The following is a 13,155-nucleotide window of genomic DNA, read 5'->3' as shown; positions in this document are numbered from 1 at the left end:
GCTGACCAATGGGGCGAGCGAGCGCTCTAGGCGGAAGGGGAAGCGAGGGGCTGCCCCGCCCTACGTCGCCATCCGATTGGTCGACGGTTCCCGCGGAAATCACAGCTCCCTCCCCGGCACCGCCCACCTCTCCTCACCCGCGAATTGAGAGAACTCTGTGGAGATGGGTGTGGCCGGACTTTTCAACTTATTAAACTGTTGGGACCTGGGTAGGGAAGACAAGGAAAGCACTGGAAGTCGCTAGACGGATTCCCCGCGCAAAGAGTGAGAAACGTGGGTCAGCGATGGTTGAGCAGCTCCCTCGGGCTCAAACCTGTGTCACAGGCTCAGCCCGTGATTACTGAGAAGCTGGCGTTCTGTTTGGATCTGAGGAAGCTGGTCAGGGAGCCTGGGGTAAAACCCAGCGTCACAGCGCGGGGGTGAGGCTGAAGCAATCGGAGACAGCACTCAAGTGGCTCCAGTGCCTCATATAATAGATGATTTATGAGAGATCCTTAGATATTCGACTTCCTTGGTGGCTCAGTCGGTAAAAGCGTCTGCCTACAATGCGGAAGACCCGGGTTCATCCCTGGGTCAGGAAGATCCCCTGGAGAAGGAAGTGTCAACCCACTCCAATACTGTTGCCTGGAAAATCCCATGGACGGAGAAGCCTGGTAGGCTACAATCCATGGGGTCGCAAAGAGTCAGACACGACTGAGCGACTTTCACTTTCTAAGAAGATATTCCACCACCTCTCAACAAGAAGGTCGGGTTGATCATCATATCCACCCATCCTGAAAATCAGAAGTCTCTCCCCCTGGGGCGGTTTAACCCACTGCTTCCCCGTCAGATGGGGACCCTGCATTGGGAACTGCTCTCCAGCCCTGCTGATAGCTCAGTTGGTAAAGAATCCACCTGAAATGCAGGAGACCCGGGTTTGACTCCTGGGTCCGGAAGATCCGCTGGAGAAGGGATAGGCTACCCATTCCAGTGTTCTTAGGCTTCCCTTGTGGCTCAACTGATAAACAATCCGCTACAGTGTGGGAGACCTGGGTTCAGTCCCTGGGTTGGGAAGATCCCCTGGAGAAGGGAAAGGTTACCCACTTAAGTATTATGGCCTGGAGAATTCCATGGACTGTATGGTCCATGGGGTCGCAGAGTCTGACACAACTGAGCGACTTTCACTTTCACTCCAGCCCCCCAGCACCACCATGCTGGAATTGCTCCCTTTCTGGAACAGGGACCATCACAGTTGCAATTCCCTCTGCTCCTCTAGGAGGCTGGTGCACTCCTGGTACACTCAGTCCATCCTGTCTGCAGACACACCTGGTCCCCCATTCTGTATGCAGGAAGTCCTCCACCCCCTCACCAGCCACTGACCAAGACAGGACAGAGATGCTTGGGGGAACTGGCTTCTGTTGCCTTGTACTGAAAATACAAACTGAGGTAGGTAAACCTAGAGCCTGTTACACAGAGTGAAGTAAATCAGAAATAGAAAAACAAATACTGTCTATTAATGCATGTTTGAGCATGCTAAGTAGTTTCAGTTGTGTCTGACTCTGCGACTCTATGGGTTGTAGCCTGTCAGGCTCCTGTCCATGGGATTCTCCAGGCAAGAATATCAGAGTGGGTTGTCATGCCTTCCTCCAGGGGAATCTTCCCAACCCAGGGATTGAACCTGCATCTCTTGTGTCTCCCTTCATTGGCAGGCAGGTTCTTCACCACTGGTGCCACCTGGGAAGCTCATATTGATACAGTATATATATATATATACACACACACACACACACACACATAATCTAGAAAAATGGTACTAATGAACCTATTTGTAGGGCAGGAACAGAGACACAGATGTAGAGAATGAATTTGTGAGCACAGCAGGGGAAGGAGAGGATGGGATAAACTGAGAAAGTAACACTGAAATATATACATTATCTTGTGTAAAGTAAACAGCTAGTGGGAAGTTGCTATGTGGTGCTCTGTGACAACCTAGGGGGGTGGGATGGTGGCTCAAGACAGAAGGGATATGTCTATGCTTAGGGCTAATTCAGGTTGTATGGCAGAAACCAACACAACATTGTTAAGCAATTATCTTCAATTAAACTTAAAAAAAAAAACCATATACATACTGACCTTACCCCCCTACCTCTTTGGAGCAGTTTCTCAGAACTATTTGAAATGCTATCTCCTGGGCTATATTCTTCATTTTGTTCCAGATAAAACAACTCAAAAAAAAAAAAAAAAAAAAAGAAGAAAAGACAGAGGCAATGAGATCTGAAGAGCAAAGTTCAAGACTTTGTGTCATTTACTAGCAGAGTGCTCCTGTGCAAATTATCAATTTTTTTTCTGACCATTAGGGTCCTCATTTAATAAATGAGGGCAATAACACCTCATTTTTGTGATCTAATAGAGCCAAAGCACCTGGAACAGAAGCATCAGAATGTCACTCAGATATTGTTTCTTTTCTTCTTTCCCTAGATTCTCTGGATCACCTCCTCATCTCACCCTCAATCTAACTCTGGATATGGGGTAGGTTGCTGAATATTGCCTGAAGACTCAAATGGTGCCACCTGCATCTTTGGGATGGGCCACCTCAAAACCAGGCAGGGCTCACCACAGCCCGACTCCTCTCTGGGTCAAATCCTGCATGTGTGATGTCCAGGTGGGGGGACAGTTCCTGACACATGACAGGCACTGGGAGGCAATGGTCCAAAGAATGAGTGGGTCTGGTGCCGAAAGATGATATGTCCTCGGAAAGTCCTTTAGGAGGGTGTCCAGTTGTTTCCATAGAAAACATCATCATCAGAGTGACCACAGCTGACTTCATAGGCAGGCGGTGGAGTCAGAGGTTCCAATCTGGGGGGCGTCCACAAGGTCTGCAGATCAGGAACAGTGGACACAGTCCGTGACCACCGAAGCCGCAGGCTGATTGGAGGTCTTCTAGGACTTGCTGAGGTCACAGACCCCTCTGAGCCCACTCGCCTGTCCAATCTGGCTCTCCTGGGCTCCTCTGGATGGTTAGGCTGTCCCTCCTCAAGTCCTGGGGGGATTACAACGCTGCTGTAAGAGGGTGGTAGGTCCAACTCTTGGGGGTGGGGCTGCGGCTCCATCACTGTGGCTTCAACATAGGTTGGCACCTCAAAGGCTTCATTGTCCCTGAGTGAGGGGGGAGAAATAAGGCCATTAGTGGCTTCCTGAAAGGAGCCTTTTTTCCCTTTTCTGTCTTCTACCAGGAAAAGACCCCTCCACTCCCTGCTACCAGTGACCGGGGAAAGCAGAGTCTGTATGCCTGGAGGCCAGAAGCACAAAGGGAGAATGGGTCCACATGTACTCTTCCAGTCCTGTCCACCCCTCAACTCACCGTGCATTGCTGGAGGCCCCTGGGCTCTCGGTCTGCCCTGATCGAGACCCCCATTCCAAAACACAGGCCAGGAGGCAGGCCAACAAAAAGAAGCCACCCAAGCTGAGAAAGAAATAAGCCACAGGGGCGATGTCCGGCCGTATCCCCAGCAAAGCCAGCCCCAGGAGGAAGGAGGTGCAGCACAGGAAGAGAAGCGGCTTCTCCAGTTTCCCCCACGGCTGGCCTGGCACCATGGCCCCTCCCCAGGCTCCTGCAAAAAGACACACAGCTGTTGTGTCCAAACTAGCAGTTGGCATCACGGCTAGGTCAGATTTCAAAGTAAGCCTATCAGACACCTCTGTCTGGCTTTGTTCTTTCCATCTCAAATCAAAATAAATGGCCCAAAGAAATGATCTGCAGGGTCCCCCCACCCCCAGCTCTGGAGTTTTCTCTAGGATCACCTAGGAGAATGATCCCAGGCTATCGATATATGTGGAGCAGCCAGGAAACCAGCCCAGGAGTTCTGACTCCCAGCCCCTGTGTGAGGGTATTTGCTGCGCCACGACCCCTAGTTCCTTCCTTTTTCTTTCTTCTCTGTGATCTCTTCCAGCTCCACATTTCAATGCCTTCCAGCTCCATTTCTATGCCTTCCAGCTCCCAGTAGTGGGCAGGCCCTGCCTGGGGCGTCTCCGTGCTCCACCGCATCTCAGGAATCCAGGTGATGGGCAGGCCACACCCCTTATTTTTGCTGGCTCTAAATCTACCCACCCCCTCCCCAGTCCCAAGCCCTCAGTCTGGTCTCAGCCTTACCCTATTGGACCCCCGTCTTCCCATTTCCTCCAGTCAGGGGGAGAAAACTGTACACACAGGATACAACTACCTGAGAGGCTTACAGACAAGGATCTTGAGCGACGGACCTCGGCCCAGCTAATTCTTAAACTCTCCACGTCCCACGTCTGTCAGGGCCCACCACCCTCTATGGGCCCTAACTCGGTAAACTCAGACTTAAAGTGTCCTGCCTGAAGTTTTTACTGAAGGGTCTCCAAGGCTGGTGGGGAGAAGACTTTTCTTTGCTTCGCAACGCAGCAGCAACCCCCTGGCAGCCTGTCAAGAGTCTCCTGAGCTCTGCACACAAAGGAGTCACAGGTTCTAGAAAGGGGCCAGACGCCATCCTTAGACCCCAGCCCCAAAGGCACAACCCTCCTGCCCTCTTACCTGCGCTAGGACTTCCTCACCTGTCTCGGCGCGCTCGGCAGTGAGTAGGTTGAGGCAGGGGGAGGAGGAGGGAGGAGGAGACAGGGCGGAGCTCACTGGTTCCACCCACTTTTGTGCCCAGATCCCTACATTCCTGCACAGGCTTCCTCCTTCCCTTTCTGCTCAAGGCTGAACTCCTACTTTTGCCCCACCTGGAATTTTTCTGGCTCTTAGTTACTACATCCCCAACCCCCACAGAGCCCTAGAGAGAGTACTCCCCAACCTCACCCCCAGTGATCTTTGTACTTTGGATCAGAGTTAAATTCATCTTTCCTTCTCCCTTCTTCTCAAGGCGCTTGGTATTCCCAGCAGTTTGCATTATGTTTAGGTAATAATGTTTTGTGCCTGGGAGCAAGATGTCAAGCAAGGCCCTGCAGGGCTCCTGGGCACAGAGGTCTTTTTGTCCCCCATTTCTTAGAGTCAGAACTCCAGTCTCCATGACCTCTGAGTTCCAAAGAGCAGAACAGTTGTTAATCAAGGGAGGAACAGTCAGGAAACTACCTGAGGCAAGATTAAAGGGACCAGAGAGGCTCAAGGTTAGGAGCCCCAGCCGCCTAAGACCCTGCATACAACCTCACCCTTTTGCAGAAGAAAGAAGGCAAGACTGTTACTGCCTAGATCCTTATCACACACCCTTGCCTGACTATGTAACCTCTGCCTACTCACCCCTGAGTGGGTTGTTTCTTGAGACCCCAATGTTTCTTTGTGGCCAGCCACTCTTTCTTTCTCCTCCATAACTGTCTCCATATTTATGTTTGGCATTGGTGCACAGAGAGCCAAGATTTTGGCAACAAGCAGAGCAGAGACCGTGGCTTATTTAATCTCCGTGTATTACATAGTGCTTTGCACACTGTGGGCACTACTGTTGGTACAGAATGGTGTGTCCTGCTTCCCCTACCAAAGTATCATTTCTATAAATTCCTTGTTTTTTTTGCAGACCTGTAAGATGTGTTCGTGTGTATGCTGCTTTGATCAGTTAACTCTTTTTTGTTTTAAATTTTAATGCTATAAATTTTATTGAGGATGAGATAGTACTTTATGTGCTATGTAAAATGTGTGCGTGCTCAGTCGTGTCCGACTCTTTGCGACCGCACGGACTGTAGCCCCCCAGGTTCCTCGGTCCATGGGGATTCTCCAGGCAAGAATGCTGGAGTGGGTTGCTACTTCCTCCCCCAGGGGGTTTTCCCAACCCAGGGAGCTAAAGGGTGTGTCCTTCATTGCAGGTGGATTCTTTACACTGAGCTGTTGAGGAAGCCTCTATTTTGTTACCAAGTCCAAGCTCACTCTGCTCATGGCACAACAGGCCAATGAATCCAAAAGAGGAGATGTTGAGGTAAGGAATATGATTTTATTTGGAAAGCTGTCTTACCGAGAAAATGGCAGACTACCTTCCCTAAGTTTCAAAGGGTAGTTTTAAACAGTTTCTAATTAGGAAGTAGAGGAGTGTAGAAACAAAGGAAGATCAGTCAGGAAACAATAGTTCCATGATTAGGCAGAGTCCTGGTTCCTCCTCATGGGATATAGTAACAATATATCTTTGAGTCTTTTTATCAGAGCTAAGGCCCCCACCTAGGTGGGGAATGGTAACTTTAGACAGAGCACAGAAGTTTGGCCACATAATGCGAAGAATCAACTCATTGGAAAAGACCCTGATTCTGGGAAGGATTGAAGGCAGGAGGAAAAGGGGACGACAGAGGAGGAGCTGGTTGGATGGCATCACTGACTCGATGAACTTGAGTTTGAGCAAGCTCTGGGAGACAGTGAAGGACAGGGAGGCCTGGTGTGCTGCAGTCCATGGGGTTGCAAAGAGCTGGACACAACTGAGTGACTGAACAACAACAAAGATTGAAGACAAAAGGTGAAGGGGGCTGAAGAGGATGAGATAGTTAGATAAGCATCACTGACTCAGTGGGCATGAATTTAAGGAAACTCGGGGAGATAGTGCAGAAGACCCTGGCTTGCTGCAGTCTGAGAGGGTAACAGGTAGAAAGGCCAGAGATCCTCAAGTAGCAGAAGGAAATAAACTACAAGTGGCAGACGTTTTTTCCCTTCTCTACACAAAATTAAAAGAGGCTGGCTTCCCTGGTGGCTCAGAGGTTAAAGCGTCTGCCTGCAGTGCAGGAGATGTGGGTTCGATCCCTGGGTTGGGAAGGTCCCCTGGAGAAGAAAATGGCAACCCGCTCCAGTATTCTTGTCTGGAGAATCCCATGGACAGAGGAGCCTGGTGGGCTACAGTCCACGGGGTCGCAAAGGGTAGGGCACGACTGAGCGACTTCACTTTCACTTTCTTTTAATTATGTGTTGATGACATCTGGCTCTGCCTTGAGCTAACCAATGCGTTTTTCTTATGGAAATGTTTTTCTTAAGCTATAGTAATGAATTTATGTATTTGCTTTGGAATCTACCTTTCTTCAAAATGGTTTCACCTAAGACTAATTTTCCACCTAAGGCTTCAACAGTACATGAACCGTGAACTTCCAGATGTTCAAGCTGGATTTAGAAAAGCCAGAGGAACCAGAGATCATCGAAAAAGCAAGAGAGCTCCAGAAAAACACCTGGTAGTGTAGTGTCAGCCGCTCAGTCGTGTCTGACTCTTTGCGACCCCACAGACTCTAGCCTGCCAGGCTCCTCTGTCCATGAAATTTGCTTTATTGACTACGCCAAAGCCTTTGACTGTATGGATCACAACAAACTGTGGAAAATTCTTAAAGAGATGGGAATACCAGACCACCTGACCTGCCTCCTGAGAAATCTGTATGCAGGTCAAGAAGTGACAGTTAGAACTGGACATGGAACAACAGACTGGTTCCAAATCGGGAAAGGAGTACATCAAGGCTGTATATTGTCACCCTGCTTATTTATGCAGAGTACGTCATGAGAAATGCTGGACTGGATGAAGCACAAGCTGGAATCAAGATTGCTGGGAGAAATATCAATAACCTCAGATATGCAGATGACACCACCCTTATGGCAGAAAGCGAAGAAGTAAAGAGCCTCTTGATGAAAGTGAAAGAGGAGAGTGAAAAAGTTGGTTTAAAACTCAACATTCAGAAAGCTAAGATCATGGCATCTGGTCCCATCACTTCATGGCAAATAGATGGGGAAACAGTGGAAAGTGACAGACTTTTTCTTGGGGGGGGGGGGGCGACTCCAAAATCACTGCAGATGGTGACTGCAGCCAAGAAATTAAAAGACACTTGCTCCTTGGAAGAAAAGCTATGACCAACCTAGACAGCACATTAAAAAGCAAAGATATTACTTTGCCAGCAAAGGCCCATCTACTCAAAGCTGTCGTTTTTCCAGTAGTCATGTATGGATGTGAGAGTTGGACTATGAAGAAAGCTGAGCGCAGAAGAATTGATGCTTTTTGAACTGTGGTGTTGGAGAAGACACTTGAGAGTCCCTTGGACTGCAAGGAGGTCCAACCAGTCCATCCTAAAGGAAATCAGTCATCAGTCCTGAATATTCATTGGAAGGACTGATATTGAAGCTGAAACTCCAGTACTTTGGCCACCTGGTGCGAAGAACTGACTCATTGGAAAAGACCCTGATGCTGGGAAAGATTGAAGGCAGGAGGAGAATGGAACGACAGAGGATGAGATGGTTGGATGGCATCACCAACTCAATGGACATGAGTTTGAGTAAGCTCCGGGAGGTGGTGATGGACAGGGAAGCCTGGCGTGCTGCAGTCCATGAGGTCTCCAAGAGTCAGACATGACTGAGTGACTGAACTGAACTGAAGACTAAGCTCGTTTTCTTTTCTGAAACCTTGGGCTGATAATGGCTCAAACCAGTGTTCAGGTCAATTGTTGTACGGCCAGGGGTGACACACCTTGTGCCACCCTGTCTCTAAAACGCATGTTTTGGCGAGGGGCCTGGTGAAGCTCCCTCAGCCTCGCGGTGTCTCTCCTGTCTGATTAAGAGCTTGTAACAGACATAAAACACCTTGCAAAAAACTAGCAAGGGGGCATTCTTTCTGCCCCCTTCTGATGGCTATGTGAGAAGTTTTCTCTATCTCTCTTATACTTTAATAAAATTCTGTTATACAAAAAGCTCATGGTCAAGCCTGGTCTCTCACCCCTGATCAAAATCCTCTCCTCCAGAGGTCACAAATCCCAGCATAGCACACGGCTCACAGCAGCAACCTTACAGTCCATGGGGTTGCAAAGAGGCGGACATGACTCAGTGACTGAACAACAAAAGAAATCAAAAGATTAGACGATTGTAATTGTAGGTTTGCAGAAGAGAAATAGCTAAAAGATTGTTAATTAGCTGTAGGGTTTTTCTGGTGGCTCAGTGGTAAAGAATCTGTCTATCAATGCAGGAGACATGGGTTCAGTCCCTGAATGGAGAAGATATCCGCGAGAAGGAAGTGGCAACCCACTCCAGGATTCTTGCCTGGAAAATCCCGTGGACAGAGGAGCCTGGAATGCTACAGTCCATGGGGTCACAAAGAGTCTGAAACATGTACAGTACAGATTTGTGTACTGATCAACAATGACAACAAAATTCCTGGAGTACCGCCCTGTTACCTCACCACCAACCAATTAGAAGAAAGTCACACAACCTACAAACTTCACCACTTATTTTGCCTTTAAAAACTCTTTCCCCAAACCATCAAAAGACCATTGGGTCTTTTGACTATCGGCCGCCCACTCTCTTTGCATGGCCCTTATAATAAACCTTTCTCTGTCCCACATTCCCACGTCGCAGTTTGTCTGGCCTCACTGCGGGTCAGGCAAGTGAACCTGTGTTGGGCAACACTTCTGCTGTGAGTGTCTCAAGGTGAGTGATTAGTTTCAACCATCTCTGAATCTCTGAAACTCACACGGTTCCGGCCACATGGTAGGTGCTCATCGAGCACAGCTGAACGTTCTTGTTAGAAGGCTACCGATCCAGCTGGCCTCACTGCAGACTGGACATCTGCGATCCATTCTTTTCTGTTTTGGATCTGGTGGTAAGTCTGGGTGAGGCAGATGCTGGGAGGTGCAGAGTGCCTGGAGGAGTACTTTGCTCTGAAGACAAGGTTGAACTCTGTGCCTTCAGAGTGTTGATAGTGGACCAACCAAAGGAGTAGCAGTCCTGGGGCACGGCCAGGGCTACCGTAGCAGAGGATGTGTGCAGTGTGGGGGCTGGAGGTGGGGAGAAAAGGAGAACAAGAAGGAGGTTATAGATAAAGAGTGAGTGTGCCTGGGGTTGTGTGTGTGTGTGTAGTGGTGGGGTGTCAATGTTGATTCTCTGTTCCTGGTTGACAGAGAAGAGAGGGAGGTGATCGATGTAACAGGAAGGCCGTGGTAGTCTAAATGAGCTGTCTCTCTAGGAAGTGGGAATATAGGGTGGGAAGAGACTTGCTTGTTGTTGGCTCTCTGTATCCTCAGGTTCTGCATTCAGTCAAATTCATCCCAACTAGTGTAGAAAATATTCAGAAAAGAAATATAGAAGGTTCCAACAAGCAAAACTTGAATTTGTTGAGTACTGGCAACTATTTATATAGCATTTATTGGGTATTATAAGTAATGTAGAGATGATTGAAAGTATATAGGAGGATTACCAAGTTACATACACATTACTACATCATTTTATATAAGAGACTTGAGCATCCTCTGACTCAGTGTTTATAGGGTTTCACGCCAGTATGTACTCTATGATATCTAATGAGATGTAAGCTTTTTTTTTTTTAATCTTTTAAAGATTTTATTTATTTATTACTTTTGCTGTGCCAGGTCTTCGTTCTTGCAGGGGCTTTTCTCTGGTTGTGGCGAGTGGGGGCTACTCTCTAGTTGCAGTTCGTGGGCTTCTCATTAAGGTGGCTTCTCATTGCAGAGCATGGGCTCTAGGAGTTTCAGTATTTGCAGCTCTCGGGCTCTAGAGCAAAGGCTCAGTAGTTGTGGCTCGAGGGCTTAGTTGCTCTGTGGCATGTGGGATCTTCCCAGACCAGTGATCAAACCTATGTCTCCTGCATTGGCAGGCGGATTCTTTACCACTGAGTTTCCAGCAAGGCCCTGAGATGCGCTTCGAATGAAGGCTTTTCCACACTCTTAGCATTTGGGGGTCCTTAGCCAGTCCCCTACCCATACTGTTGTTGCTGTTGTTGTTCAGGCACGAAGTCATGTCTGACTCACTTCATTTTAGTGGAACTAGCTGAAGAACTGCAGCACACCAGGCCGCCCTGTCCTTCTCCACTCCTGGAGTGTGCTGAGACATGACTCTATTTTGTTTCCACCGATTTTCTTAGTATTCAGCTCCTAAGGAGAATGTACAGCGGTTGGGATCAGAAGGACTTGGATCCACAGCAGGTATGTTAATAGCAGGAAATTGGCCGAGTCATTGGTATGTGTGATAAGTAAGAAGACTGGAGTTAAGGACTGAGTTCTGGATTGGAGGGTATGGGAAGGGTTGGCTGACAGGCAAGAGGGCCAAAGGGTGAAGGCCTGAATGTCTGTAGTGTGAAAGGTCAGGCAGTCCTGGTGAGGTGGGACTTCTGTGGCCTCGGGCTCTTAGTTGCTGGTGGGAACATATGCTGGCAAGATTTGTTAGGTAAGAACTGGATCCAATTCATGGGGCTGGCCTGCTGTCTGGCTGTGCCCTACAATATATTATCTATTCCAATCATTTTAAATAGATTTTCTAAAAATCCCATTTGTTAAAAAATATAAAATGTCAGAGAATATTTAAAGGCTGAAGAAAAAGCATCCACAATCTAAGTATCCTAACATGGTCATTTAAATTTCTGTGCATTTCTACCAATCTGTTCACACATAAACCAGAACATACTCTAGTTGAGATCAGAGTATGTTCACCATTTTGTTATCTTTAGAAAAAAATTTTTTTTAAATGTTGTAACAAAGAGAGTTTGCCTTTTGATATAGTCTTTAATGATTTCTAAAGCTATATAATATTTTACTGAATGGATTTATCATAATTTAACATACCTTTATGTTATTCAATAATATCAAGCATATTTTATTCAATTTTTCTTTTGGTCATCAAAAATAATGCTTTAAGAGACAAAAAAAGGTAGATTAATGGTTGCTAGGGTCTGGAGAGAGGGAGGATTTATTTTGGGGGTTAATGAAAATGTTTTCAAATTAGGTAGTAGTGATGCTCGTACAACTCTGTGAATATACAAAAGAAAAAAACCCGCTGAATTACACACTTTAAAAAGGTGACTTATACATCTATAAAGCTGTTTAAAAAATAATGTATCTTCTTAGGTATAGTTTTTCCTCCATTTTGCATTATTTCCTCCAGTTGAATTCTAAGGAACAACATTATTGAGACGAGCCAGGCGAAAGTTTTTATTGCCCTGAATGCATGAAGCCAAACTCCTTTCCAGAGGTTTTACTTTCTTTTTTTCTTTATCAACTTAGTTTATCAACTGAGTTTATCACTTAATTCAGTTGTCTTTCCACTTTCTACTTGCCTACTTTCCGCAAACCACCTTGCTGGAGGTTGGAGCAGCCCTCTTGGTTGGCCCACTACGTGGCCTGATTTTGGATGGTGCGGGTGCAGGAAAGTGGGCAATCAGGGGAAGAAGGAGAAGTGGAGAAAATGCACGGACTTCCTGGGAAGGGTCATGGGTGTCTACCGCTGTGCGCTTCTGCATCCCCAGGTTTCTGTGGTTTTGTATTTCTGAACCTGGGTCGGCTTTGTGCTTATGGCCAACCCATGTGGAGTGTTTTGTACCTACTGCTGTCTGTACTTTTGCCCATGTGCTCTCTTTTGTACATAGAAAATTAGGTGATTTAAAATACAATGGAGTAAGGGAGAGTTACTATCATTATATCGTTTTGTAGGTGAGGTGGGAGCAAGATTTGAACCTGCCATCCCAGTCCAGAATTCTGGCTCTTGACTGCTATGTCATCCAACTCTAAACACTTTCTTTTTTCGGGCTGCTTGATAATGATAATTTAACAAAACTCCTATGACTTTCCAAGGTCATTAACCTGGTCCTCCCTGGAGGAGTAGGTAGATGCTGTTTTCCCCATTGTTTGGTGTCTTGGGAAAAGACTGATTTTTCAGATAGCAAAGGCGACAAACGAGAATATCAGGAGACAAATAAGGTTATCGAGCTATAAAGCAAGATTGAGAAATTAAGATTGCAGGCACTATCAGGATGCTCATCTTTTATGAGCTAATTAAGCCTGATTATAAAAAGTAACACTGTAACTGAAGAGCTGTTAGAAGCCTGATGTGCAGGTGACTTCTAACAAGGTGTTGATGGTAGAAACGACAAACATTGTGGAAACAGATGCGCAATGTCATTTGATCCTCAGTAACAATTGTGGGGTAGATCTGATTATCATTTTCATGTTACAGAGGAGGAAACCAGCTCAGAGAAAGCCCATGATTTCTTTAGTTAGAATCACACTCAGAATCTTTTAGAAAAAAATAATTGTATTTATTTATTTATGGCTGAGCTGGGTCTCCGTTGCTGTGAGGACTTTTCTCTAGTTGCGGCGAGCAGGGGCTTGTCTCTCATTGCGGAGCACAGGCTCTGGGGCACACAGGCTTCAGTAGTGGTGGCAGGTGGGCTTGGTAGTTTCGGCTCCTGGGCTCTAGAGCACAGGCTCAATAGTTTT

The 13,155-nt window shown here is 47.0% G+C and overlaps 1 protein-coding gene and 1 long non-coding RNA gene across 3 annotated transcripts; one reads left to right on the top strand and one right to left on the bottom strand.

Moving 5' to 3' along the window:
• Positions 1–615: 615 nt before the first annotated feature.
• LOC122674430 lies at positions 616–9,255 on the top strand. Of its 2 annotated transcripts, XR_006334968.1 has the most exons (4): positions 1,882–2,508; positions 3,213–3,658; positions 5,797–5,906; positions 8,898–9,255. It is a non-coding gene; the product is annotated as an uncharacterized LOC122674430 (long non-coding RNA). The 2 variants fall into 2 exon arrangements; XR_006334969.1 differs by lacking the exons at positions 5,797–5,906; positions 8,898–9,255 and adding an exon at positions 616–745 and having other exon boundaries at positions 2,458–2,508; positions 3,213–4,022.
• TMEM139 (transmembrane protein 139) lies at positions 2,104–4,709 on the bottom strand. Its single transcript, XM_043872735.1, has 3 exons — positions 4,535–4,709; positions 3,341–3,590; positions 2,104–3,135 (listed from the first exon to the last, which is right to left on the bottom strand). Exons 2-3 carry the CDS (start codon positions 3,571–3,573, stop codon positions 2,742–2,744), a joined length of 627 nt encoding a protein of 208 aa, XP_043728670.1. The 5' UTR covers positions 3,574–3,590; positions 4,535–4,709; the 3' UTR covers positions 2,104–2,741.
• Positions 9,256–13,155: the final 3,900 nt, after the last annotated feature.

Source organism: Cervus elaphus, chromosome 18, assembly GCF_910594005.1.
Source record: "Cervus elaphus chromosome 18, mCerEla1.1, whole genome shotgun sequence".
NCBI lineage: Eukaryota > Metazoa > Chordata > Mammalia > Artiodactyla > Cervidae > Cervus > Cervus elaphus.
The sequence above is the reverse complement of the archived record's forward strand: the minus strand, read 5'-3'. Positions and strand labels throughout refer to the sequence as shown.

Bases quoted from the DNA above. Each gene is read 5' to 3' on its own strand.
- TMEM139 (XM_043872735.1), bottom strand. From the start codon at position 3,573: ATGGTGCCAGGCCAGCCGTGGGGGAAACTGGAGAAGCCGCTTCTCTTC. The intron at 3,136-3,340 runs GTGAGTTGAGGG...CCCCTCACTCAG, and splicing joins GGGGCCTCCAGCAATGCACG to GGACAATGAAGCCTTTGAGG.